Source organism: Trachinotus anak, unplaced genomic scaffold (genome assembly GCF_046630095.1).
Source record: "Trachinotus anak isolate AG129_WGS33_773 ecotype Australia unplaced genomic scaffold, CSIRO_AGI_Tana_v1 ptg000028l, whole genome shotgun sequence".
NCBI lineage: Eukaryota > Metazoa > Chordata > Actinopteri > Carangiformes > Carangidae > Trachinotus > Trachinotus anak.
Genome location: NW_027273879.1, coordinates 14,475,738 through 14,488,097, shown reverse-complemented (window position 1 = coordinate 14,488,097; position 12,360 = coordinate 14,475,738). Strand labels below are relative to the sequence as shown.

General features: G+C 42.4%; 1 protein-coding gene across 2 annotated transcripts in view; it reads left to right on the top strand.

The window, feature by feature from the left end:
- Nucleotides 1-2,890: 2,890 nt before the first annotated feature.
- grin3a (glutamate receptor, ionotropic, N-methyl-D-aspartate 3A) overlaps nt 2,891-12,360 on the top strand; it is a 41,548-nt gene continuing 32,078 nt past the window's right edge. For both annotated transcript variants that reach the window (XM_071465990.1, XM_071465991.1), the window contains exons 1-2: nt 2,891-3,773; nt 11,401-12,146. In XM_071465990.1, coding sequence (XP_071322091.1) covers nt 3,012-3,773; nt 11,401-12,146 — 1,508 coding nt within the window. In that variant the 5' untranslated portion in view covers nt 2,891-3,011. The remainder of the gene's footprint in view (nt 3,774-11,400; nt 12,147-12,360) is intronic.

Sequence of the window (12,360 nt, the reverse complement as noted above, 5' to 3'; positions counted from 1 at the left end):
GTAAACAATACTCGTCATGTGAGTCTGGGTCTGACTGAGGCACAGACATGTAGCTGAGTCTCCGTTTTTTCCTGTAACATTAACACAAGCTTGATACACAATGCTCCCTTGTAAGTACAGAGAACAAGAGTTTGCACAACACAGCTACTAACACTCTGTCAGCCACTGCCAGTTACAAGCTAAAAAACAACATAAACAATTAAGTAAACTACTCCAAAATTTCCTCCATTAATCATATTGACATGTACTGCTGCTTCACCTGTCAACATAGCCAGGCAGTGGTGGTGGGCAAGGCATAAGCCCTGATCCAGAATTTTCAATGAGGAAGTAAGCATAGGTTTTTGATTTTTTCATTTTTTATGTGGGTAAACCATGTTAAACAAAATATTTGTACATAGTTTAAAACATGTTTGGAAAAAGTTCACAATTTCAAATTCTACATGAGACACCTGCTGATAACATCCAACTATATTTAAAAACAACTGACATGTTCCTTTCGCTAGGGGTAATTTGTGACAAGGGAAAAAAAACTCTAAGACAGAGTCTGCATATGTCCAAACATAGAGCACCTGGGAGCAATTTTTAATGTAACTATGTAATCTCTGTTTTTATAGCCTACAGCAAGTCTCACAAAGATAGACATAAATAAAATATATATATGGAGAAGAAAATATCCCCAAAATTCAAGGTTAACTTCCTTTCAGCTAAAATAAAAATTACAATATCCTCCCGCAATAAATTATCATACCGTCCCTGAAAGTATAACTCTGCTCCTGTGGAGCTCATGAGGACACCAGGTGGGAGAATATGATTGTACTGAAAATAAATTTAAAAGTGGGAAATTCCTTCACTGAGTTCAATTCAAATGGCAGAGGTAATCTTCAACAATTGTCTGTTTAAACTGTCTTTTCATCAAGAGCAGAACTATATTTAGCATTCTGACTACAACGCCTTTTTGAAAGTCCTGTGCAGCATATGGCTGTCTGATGTCCCACTCCAACAAACAAAAATGGTAAAAAAAAAAAAAGAATTGCTTTTTTTGGTGCAACAACAACAATAATGGCTCTTTCAAAGATTCACTGTTAAATCTCACCTTGATTCTTGCTCTCAGTGCAGTTTTCTATTTCCCCCCTCCTTCTGTTTTTGTTTCATCTTCTTTAATAAAATATCTGTCTTGTGTTTGCATTGCCCTTGATTCTTTAAAGAGGCTACAGCCTTTTGTATCGCCTATCTCTCTCCACTCATTCCGTCTTCATTCACCTGTTCTCCTCCTGTCTTTACGGTATTCACTTCTCCACACTTCTTCACCTCCACATCATCATCTCTTCATCTCCCTCCTCTCCTCACTCTCCATCTTCTCTCCTCCCATCAATCCCACACATTTCCATCTCCTCCTATACCCCTCTGGGCCCTCCATCACCTCTGGGTCTCTTTCCTCTTTCCCCTCTGGTCTCCTCCTCCTCCTCTTCCTCCTGCCCCTCTTCCTCCCCTCCTGTCAAAAATCTCTCTTCTCTGTCTCTCTCGCCTTTCCTTCCTGTCCCATACTTTGAGGTCAGGCTGTATCAGATCGATCAGGGTCATTGATCTTCCAATACCCCAGTAGGCGTGCCTCTCATTTCAAGCCAGACCATTATATCCAATCATTAATCTTGATCAGACCATTAACCAATCATTAATCTAGGTCGCTATTTAAACTGAGGCTGCTGATTGGGTCAATGGTGACCTCTGACCTGTGGGGTTACCACAACAGCATGAAGCACATCAGTTAAACATTGGCTCTTTCAGTACTGTTAATGATCTAATTGGATGTCCTTAGATATGATTAAATAAAAATCTTATTAAGAGCGGGTGGCTGTCGAAATGAGCTGAACACACGCTCCAGGAAGCAACAGGGACACTCTAATAAAGGCACATAATCCACGGTTGCTCTGTAAATGAATGCATTAATGTGTTCTTGGTCTATGACATGTCAAGTTTTACTAGACTTGCAGAGATTTTACTTCTATGAAACAGAAATTCAGTCAGCTTTAGGACTGATATGAGGTTGTTCCATGTGAACAAGATGAGATTTGTTGCTTTGTGCATGAAGCTCCAGTGGAAATCGGTTGATCAAAGGCATCTGGTCCTGCATCCAGACTCATCCTAAATTCAATCAGAGCAGTGAGAATCTATCTATGGATGCTTGTTTGTGTCTTTGTGTTTTCTGCCTTATGCAACTTAGCCCACTCACTCATAACCTCTTCCCCTGACATGGTTAGGGGGGGGGGGGGCAAAGTGAGGACGGGGTTAAATCACATTGGAACTTGCGCAGAAGACCGCGCTCTGGTGCCGGAGGTCTCGCCTGTACATGTGTCAGTACAGAGGGTGACTTGAGCTCCGGAAAGCTTCTACTCGGGTGTTTAACAAGAGGGGTTAAAAAAAAAAAAAAAAAAAAAAAAAGATTATTTTCTTTTTATCTCGAGCACCGGGTCGCAGTGATGTAGATGGATGGATGATAATGGGATAATTCGCCTTCGAAGCCGTCAGATGTTTCCAGTGGTGGATTCCCCCCTGTTTTGGAATGTGTTTGATGCGCATTAACCTTTTTTTTTTCGACATTTCCTCCTCTGGGTTTGCCTACACACTCTGCTTCATGGGTTTTTGGTTTGTTTTTTTTCTGCCACGGGAATATGAGCAAAAAAATTGAACGTTTGATTCCACGACCTGTTTAGTAATCAAGAGGCTTGAATGATGAAAATCTTTTGAGATGAAAAACAGCACTTTTGGGGATCATTTTTTGCTTGTGCGCGGCTCCTGCCTAATCTCGCGCCTCAGCAGCCTGTTGTCCGTGTCCGTGGAGAAACGCGCAACTTTGCCGCGGGCTGGAGCTGGAGCTGGAGCTGGAGCTGGAGCTGGAGCTGGAGCTGGTCTGAGCGGCGCACCAGGGGGCCAGGAGGGGGACCAGCGGAGCGGCCCCGGGGTTCGGCCGGTCTGTGGTTGGACGGGGCGTTCGGTGCAGCTGTGGAGCGGGGATGATGAAGACGGTGGTGGTGATGATGATGGATGTCCCGGCGTCTCGAGTGGGCACCGGGGTTTCGCCACCGTTGTGTTTACTGCTGTGCGCTCTCGTCCTTCTCCCGCCGTGCGCTCACCCGCACCCGCAGCCGTGCCAGGTGCTGAAACGGATCGGCCACACGGTTCGGGTCGGGGCTCTGAACGTTCAGCCTCGCTTGTTCTCCCCCACCGCTGGCAGCGGTTCTGAGGACTGGGAAGCCGAGGGGGGCTCGACGGGGAGCGCAGAGCGGCGGCTGAAGTTGGAAAAGCAGGTTAAAACAAGTGCCATTGCGCCTGGATACGGAAGCCTCAGGACTAGAGGCAACGTTAATAGCCAAAGGGGAGCCAACAGGAGTAAGAGCCAGGCGCGGCAGCGGGAGGAGAGCATCTCGAGGGAGAACCGGGTGTTCGCACCCCGGGACTCGATCCTGCTCGCCGTCGAGGCTCTGAACCGGGCCGGATTACTTCCTTATAATTTGTCCCTGGAGCTGGTCATGGCCGTGGGGTCCGGACTCGGCGAGCTGCCCGCTTTCTCCTTCTCCTCTGCGGGTACTCCTGAGAACGAAGACCCGCTGTCTTTCGTGGAGAGTGTATGTCACACTGTCGTTGTGCAGGGGGTTTCCGCCATGATCGCCTTTCCACGGAACCGGGACGAGTTCGTCAAGTTGGAGTTCGTTTCGCTGGCGCTTCAGGTGCCAGTCGTCAGCGTGGTGCAGAGGGAGTTCACCCGCCAAAGTGAGGTACAAAAACAGAAAAAAAGTTAGCTGTTTCTGAGTTACATCTGAAGTGTTGATCTTTGTACTCCTGCACACTGCTGCAGTGGGCCGTGCGTGTACAGGTGTAACGGCTGTTATGATGAAGAACACGGATTACCTGTGACAAGCGAACATCAGCAAATCCAAAAACGACCATTATGAAATTTACACCAAAAAAAAATGTTTATTTCAGTTCAAAGACACGGGTGAAATGAGTTCAAGGGGATTTTATAAGGCCTAATTCACCAAGTGCCATCAGTGGCCCACATTTCAAACAGCAGCTGGAGGGGAAGACACTTCCTCCTGTTATTGGTCTTCTTCCTCTCGTCTCCCTCCCTCTGTGCGTTAGGCATCTTGTCAGAGGAACGAAAGAACATTTTTCTTTTCTTTCCTTCCTCAGTATTGATCTTGGTTAAATGGCCCAAAATAAGCTGAAATGGCGACACAATTTGTGACACACGCTGATGTTCACATAAAGCATCAAATTAGGGAGCATGGAGAGAGAGGGAGCACCAGCAGGCTCTGTCCATGGTGCTGAAATCTACTGTCTGCAGTGTCTCTACGCAGAGAGGGTAGAGAGGATTTTTATCTTCTTTTCAGGTTACAAGTAAAGGTTTGAGTGAAGGCTGTGTGCACCAAGCAGCATATGCCCTGAGGTATATAGTATATATTTGCATAAACACATGCTTTGTTGATATTACACTGTGTATACATAAAGCTTAAGTTCAGCATCATGGGAAGAGAACACAACAATGTAGTGTAGACTAAATACTTAGTTGGAATTGACATTGAAATTTTGACACCTTACTACCCAGACAACTGAGATGAGCTCTCTCTCTCTCTCTCTCTTTCACACACACACACACACACACACACACACACACACACACACTCTGGTTGTGCTGACATGAACAGAATTAATCTGACTCCTTTCAACAAAGAAATGATGAGCTGCTCTTTTATCTTTCCATCCAGTAATAACGATCAGACACATGTCTGATAATCATAGATAATCATACTGCTTATTCAGATGTAAATCAGGAGACTCCAACTGAAACAGCTCATACCTTCAATGAGCAGCATCATCAATCTGAAGTCAAATCTCTGACTAGCTTCTGGCCTGCTCTAATGTTTGTGCAAGAAAAATTTGTGTATACAGAGTCACCCGCACTAAAGAGCAAGCTGGACAACACTTAAGTCATTTGCCTTGTTCCAGAGGTGAATGCACACTGAATACCACACAGGGAATCAGCTATACAGAATATTTTATAGACATTTCACTGCTTATACAATAAAGGTCAAAATTGTTCTTCACCACCTGTTCTCTAAATTACTTCAATGTAGCTTTGACCAGACTATGTGCACAGTTCTTTCTCCAAAAATATACCCACTTGACAGGAGAACATAATTATAAGAACTTCATCACTAAATACATTAAAGTCAGCAGTGGCAAAATCATTTTTAAACCAATATCTGTTTACTGCTGCAATTTCTTTAAACCAAAAGCCATCAATCACTCCATTAACCGAAGCATCACTTTTTCACAAAAGATGACATGATGCCATTTTTATAAAATGAAGTGTTTTGATTTATCACACGGTTTAATATATCACATGGCTGTCTGTTGCTTAGCACACTGATGGAATAGAAAACTCTCATCTTTCGAAAATTTCAACTCAAACTGAAAATCATATGTGTTTGATGGACAGCCTCAAAACTTTAAAATTGATTTTCAGAATCATCTGAGATATGAGATATCAAGAATCTATTTACAGCACAACACATTCAAATAGGTTGTCAGTACCTTCCATTACAACCAAACCAAAATGATTGAACCTTTTCTGATCTGTCTCCTTCACAGATTTAACGGTTAAGGCCAAGCCACTGCAACAATTTGGTTAAAATTCAGGAGAGATCCCCTTCATGTTTAATAAAAATCAGCCTTGACTGTCAGAAAGAAACCGGATCAGCCTGGTCAGTTTCATGAGCTGAGAAGCTGCTTCTGTGCCAAATACACCAACTGAAGATTATCAGAATTTGCAGCTGGAATGAGAGAGAGAGAGAAAATGAGTTAAAATTGTAAACACACTAAATGTATCACTGGGATGGTTCATCAATAATCATTCTGTGTGTGTGTGTGTGTGTGTGTGTGTGTGTGTGTAAACAGGTAAAAATCTCTCACACAAGTGCGAGTAAACACAACTGCACACAGACACATACACAAAATGATGCAGTGTAACACTGTAAAGCTCTTTAATTAGGTGACACTTACAGGGCGGTTATTGCATATCAATGAGTGCAGACTAACAGTTAGAGTGTGTGTGGTTTTTGGCTTTCTATGCACAACCATCCTGGGAGGGGCATAGAGCATCATTGTTTTTTTTCAGCACTCACAAAAACACCCACACACGCACACACACGCGCACGCACACATGTCCAAACCATTAGTTAGACTGAAGGGTTCTGGGACACTTGCCACCTAGTGAGCAAATGAGTGTGTGTTTGTGTGGGGGTGTGTGTGTAATATCCAATTTCCTGCTTTGTGCACAAAGAAGCATTTCGCTGCAAGGAGTCAGCAGGTGTCCAATGTCCAAACTGGTTTGTATAAGTGGAATAACAGGTAAAGATACAGCAGAGAAACCTGCCAACAAAGACTTAATAAAAGATTCATTGATGGATGCATGATAGGGTGGATGGATGGAAGGATGAACAATTGAAAAGGACATGATGAAAAAGATAGTCATACAAACAGATTTTCCACTGTTCTATGTGACTTTTTGGAGACATGGCTTAACTCCTCTCTTAGTCAGTATAGTTTCACTAGCAAATCCCAACTGAAGGCTGAAGCAGCCTCTTCAAGACAGAGCTTCCAAAATGTGAAAACTGTCTGACTGTCTTGAGAGGATCTCATTAGTGTTTATTTGGTGACCTTTGGTGACCTTGGTCTTATTTTATCCCAGCAAAGTTTATAGCCAAGGTTAAACAAAGTTCACTATTAACAAATTATACAATATAATAATTCAGTGAGTGACTTGTGATAATGTAATCTGCACACAGTTTTTTACGCACGTCTCAACATGATGAGGCTGCATGAGAAGATTTGGTCCATGAAGCTTATGGACCAAAAGATAAAGTAAACTCAGAGTAAAGGGACTGGGGAGGCTGGGAATAGGTGGTGAGGGGTTTTAGAAGCAGCACATGGTTGAAAAATGTAACCAGGGACTGAGAAACTCCTGAGGAAAAACCAGTTGTCTCTGATGAAAGGACCTAGTTTTAAAGTGGAAATATATCCCATGCGCCCCTGCAATACTGTAGCAAGTGGAACATTAAGATATGGCATCTTCAATGACAGCTTGAAGCATATATGCAAAATGTATCTGTTGCCACTTAATCTAGTTATGTTCAAATGTATGCTATTTGCATTAAAATGTGTTGCAGATATTCCCGTTATGTCAAAGGGCATATGTACAGAACTATGTGTGGAATATGTAGATGTGCAATATTATTCTTAGATAGAGACACCATGTTACCAGTTCATTAAGTACATTTGTACAATCTAATCTGACAGATAATGAATCCCACCTCCACAAAGATTATATTGACGAACTTTTGAAGACATGGTCAGACAGGTTTAATTTGATAGTTATTAGTAATGCCGTAGTAGTGGTGTACTGAACTGCATTGGTTAGTACAGGTGTATCAAACAACTGCAGCAGTGTAAATCAAGGTGTATACAGTGTAGTAGTCATAATATGTCTTAAGCAGGACAGGAGAAGCCATTTGTCTTACAGCAAGTACAGCACATCTCACAATAAGTTCAGGCTTGGGGCAGGGGGCTCGGGGAATGAAGGATGATAGTGATAACTCAGAGATAGTTTTTTTGTCAGGAATATTTATACTGTGGAAAAACACACACTCACACACTCACACACTTTTGTACCCAGGTACACATAATAAGGCTGACTGTTTCTTATCAATGACATCCTGGTGAATTAATTTGTAGATTAGGAGATGGGAGTAATTATGTCCTGAGCTCCTATCCAGTGATAATAGATGAATGATAGGGTTGTGCTGACTGTAGGGGGAGTTAGTGGAGTTTCTCTTTGTCCCTTCATAAATAATGTTAGCAGTGACATAAAGAGGCCAGTTGGATGAAAGGGTAAGAACTGTGGTACGCCTTCATGGAGTTCATGGCTGGGGCCGTAGGGATTTCTTTGTGTGGAAAAAAACAATAGTGAGACCCCTTGGGATGTTACAGTTTTGCAACATCTGTAGGGTTTTTTTCCTATATTTTTTTTCCTATAATTATTTCCTGTAATTAAGGGCAGATTTTTATATGTTTACTAAAGAAAAATTCTATATGAACCATTTTAATCCATATTAATCCTTTGTCCACAACGAATCATCTAATCAAGAAAAGATCAATAACCAAGTCATTACTAGTTTATTTGATTTGTCCACTGGCTCATGATTCTGCCGGTCGGTGCAGTTTTACCGTACAGCAAGGCCTGCAAGTTTCTTCGCCTCAAAACTCACAGAAAACGTTTTTTGTGTGAGATTTTTGTAAACAGAAGAACGATCAAAGAGAGCACAGTGACAGCAGACCTGGGATTTCCTGGTGCATCGAAAGCAACAGATCTCTGTATTTATGTAAGAGAGCAGTCATCCGCACTTCCTAGCAATTTTTTTCTGTTTATTTACATGAGGAACAAAGAGAGGGTTACATATTTATGGTGATCACAGCGCAGAAGTGCTGCAGCTGAGAATAAATCCTCCAATTCTCCTGAGAGGAGGCGAGAGTCAGATGCCCTGTGGACTGTGTTACCGTTTCTTCCCTGCAACAGGACTTCTACATCTGAAATACAACATGCATCATAGTTCTTTTGTTGGCATTTTTTTTCCTGCAACAACAATCCATTTATGTACATGCAATAAGCAGGTGAATCCTGAATGTCTATCGTTTGCCTATTAGGTAGAGTGATTAATGGGATAAATTCAATTAACCAATAGATTAATGTAATGGACGTTTAGTGCAAAGCTTGTGTATAAGTTGTAAAGTCAATTAAGTTGTTGGGAGACTTAAGTGTGTGTGGGGTCCTGTGTGTGTGTGTGTGTGTGTGTGCGTGTGCGCGTGTGTGTGTGTGTGTGTGTGTGTGTGTGTGTGTGTGTGTGGTTATGTGTGTATGTGCATGACTGATTGATTACCTGGGTGACTGGTATGTTGTGGGCTGGGTACAGTATGCCAAGGAACACTGAAGCGGAACTGGCAGCTCATGCAGCCTGAATTAATTTTATCTGAAGCATTACAGGGATGACTGTGTCAGCTTTGAAGCACATCTGCTCTGATCTCCTTACTTTAATTCGGTTGGTGCAAGGCACTAGGATATAGCAGGTTTGGTGTGATCATAATAGTTCTGAAGCAGTCAATGGACCGATTTGGTGGTTTAGTTCGTTTTAGGCAATCACCAACAAATCTGCCATATTTTAGATTCTTGACAACTATTACACAAACAACATACAATACATTTTAAGATTAATGTCAGGCTTTGCATAAAGCTTTTGGTTTCAGTGCATTTCAGTCTGGTTTAAAAATCAGTGCTTAACACTAGGGCTCAATACCAGTTCTTTTTTCCATAGGTGATTAATTTCACTCCAAATCAGTCTGATTCTTGATGAGTCAGTTACATCAGATAAATACAAAAGTTGTGCAAAGCACTTCTATCCTGGGAACTTAAATTTCTTCTACATTCAACAAGCGAGCAACACTGTTATGTAAAGTGTAAAGTGCATATTATAGGCTAAATGTAAACCCGTTTGCCCGTTATAAAACTGTGGACCAAGGATTTATTTACCTTGACAAATGCAAAACTAAAACATGATATATCTGTATTTTTCAGGCCTACATGTGCAAAACAGTCAAGCAACAATATAAAAAATCTTTGTATTTCTATGTTGTGTTTGAGTTGTAAAACTCTCACTGGAGGTGTGTTCAAAAACGCCCCAATGTGAGGTTTTAAAGTCATGTGCTGAACAACAACTTCACATTATCACGCTTTCATATCATTTGTTGCTCATCATTTGTCTCCCGGGCTGATTTTCTGATAACAAAGTCATCTGTTCACCAACCCGAGGAGACCGCTGAACCTGATCCCTGCTCGCAGTTCGAAGATAACCTTAACTGCAACAAAAAAATAGATAAAGGGGATGAATGTTCACTTTGGATTATCTATCTCAGGCAAATTTACAGGCTCTAGAAAGGGATTTAATACTGAAAATAAACCAACCATTGTCTGGAAGGCAGGGAGATAATCTAAAAATGCACTATATAGTTATGGTCCCTAGCAATATAAAGAATACACCACTTGCCACTGATGGGCTAACAGAACAATATGAGGTGTAAGCTCCTTAAAACATAACAATGAATATAATATAAATCATATTTGAAAAATCTATGCTTTCACTGAGGCTTTTGCCAAAATGCATTTTGGATATTTCCAGACAAAGCATATCAATCAGGTGTCTCATTGTAGTATGTCTTGAACTTTCAGCCAGTTTATCAATGGTTTTCATCACAGCAGTACCATTAGACCACACACTCATCATCCCTGGTCCAGGTGGAAATCACATGCCAGTGCCATGCTGTACTTATTGATCTGTCCAGCCCTCATGAATCAGCTGATGAATTTCTGAATGTGTCAGTTCAATTATGTGGGATTGACAGAGTATGTGAAGGACCTTTTTGAAAGGCGGTCTAGTTGTGTTTCTTTAAATTTGAGCTATTCCTGAAAATACAAACACTGTATGCAAAAAATAGATTTACTGTATTTCTTATGATGTGAATAATGATATTCATGGGTCTAAGTAAGTGGAGGCTGAAATCCATTATATCCAGTAGACTGTATTTGTTCTCAAGAAACAAGCTGAATTCTAAGATAGAAAGTAATTCCACTTCTTCCTTTCCAGTAATTCCTTTCTGTCTTCCCTTCTTTCTTCTTCTACTCTACTATAACCGTTTCCTTTTCCTGGTGTCCCATCCTACTAATCTTATTCCCCTCTTCCTTACCATTCCACCCTGCTCCTGCCTCCACCTTCTTCCTATTACCCTTATTTTATCTTCCACCCTTTTTCCATCTCTTCTCTCCCTTTCTCACAATCTACTCTTCATTCCAAACCTATCCACAAATGTTTTATTTCTCCTATCTCTCTGCCCTCTATGAAATTCAACTTACCTTGACCAACTCTTTGTCGTTCCCATCACCACTTGTTTATCACTCCCATCAACCTTACATTTTCATATTCTCCATCTCCTCTTGTTTATTTGTTTAACTGTCCCTCATCTCTATCCCATTTTCTCCATTTCCATTCTCTGGGCTCTTTCCTCATATCTTTTCCATCCATCCCCCCCCCCCCCCCAATCTCTTAAATCTTCCTCACCCCTTGCTCCCATCTTTTCTCATTTAATTTTAACTCTATCCCAAATTATCTCACATTCCTCTTTCTGTCTTCCACTTTCCCCCTCCAAATGTCTTTTCTCTTCCTGTGTAAACCTTTCTCATGCACCTGCCCATTCATCTCCTATTACACCCATTCTCGTCTTACTATCTCCTCATAGAATCCTCTCCATTTCCAAATGGCGATGCGGACCGTGGAGGCCCCACCATCCCGTCTCCTCTCCTCCCTGCTGATGATGAATGGCTGGTGGGACATCAGTGTTCTCCTCTGCCAGGACTGGGACATTAGCGACTTCCTCTTCCTCATCAAAAACAACACCCGTTTCCACCTGGGTACTCTTGTCAACCTGACAACAAACGCTTCAACCTTATCACCGTCTTCATCTTCCCCAACATCCTCAGGATTGGCATCAGGTGTCGCAACGGGAGCAGAGGCTTCATCATCATTGTCGTCTTTACCCTATTTTTCCTCCGCTGCCTCAGCCCCTGCTTCTTCATCCACTTCCTCCTCGAAATCAGACCAGCAGCAAGCTCTTATGCGGCAGCTGGAGGCCCTGAGAGAACCTTCATCCACAACAGGGGTGGTGACATTTGGGTGTGACATCCGGGAGGTGCGCCGTCTGTGGACGCTGGCTACTCGGATGATGCTCCCAGAGTTTCACTGGGTCTTGGGGGACAGCCAGAATGTGGCAGAACTGAGAGCAGAGGGGTTGCCGCTGGGGCTTCTGGCCCATGGGGTCATGGGGTCCCCTTCTCTGGATCACTACGTCCACGATTCATTGGCACTGGTGGCGCAGGCGGTGGGCAGTGCAGCCCAGGAGAATCCTGCCTTGGCACTCATACCTGGGACTACTAACTGTATGGATGTACAACAGAGCAACGGAAGCTCGGGGGAATACTTGGCAAGGTAGGGAATCATGTGGATAATGCATGTTGTGGACATGAATACTGTGATAATTATGTTTCTACATTATTAAATGAAACACGACATCCCCTTGCACATGGCTGCTAATACAACAAACACATACAGGTTGATAATCTCCAAATCTACCTGAGATGCAAAGTCCTCCCATCAAACATCAAGCCCGCATTTATCCATGTGTTACATTATTGTGCCTTGG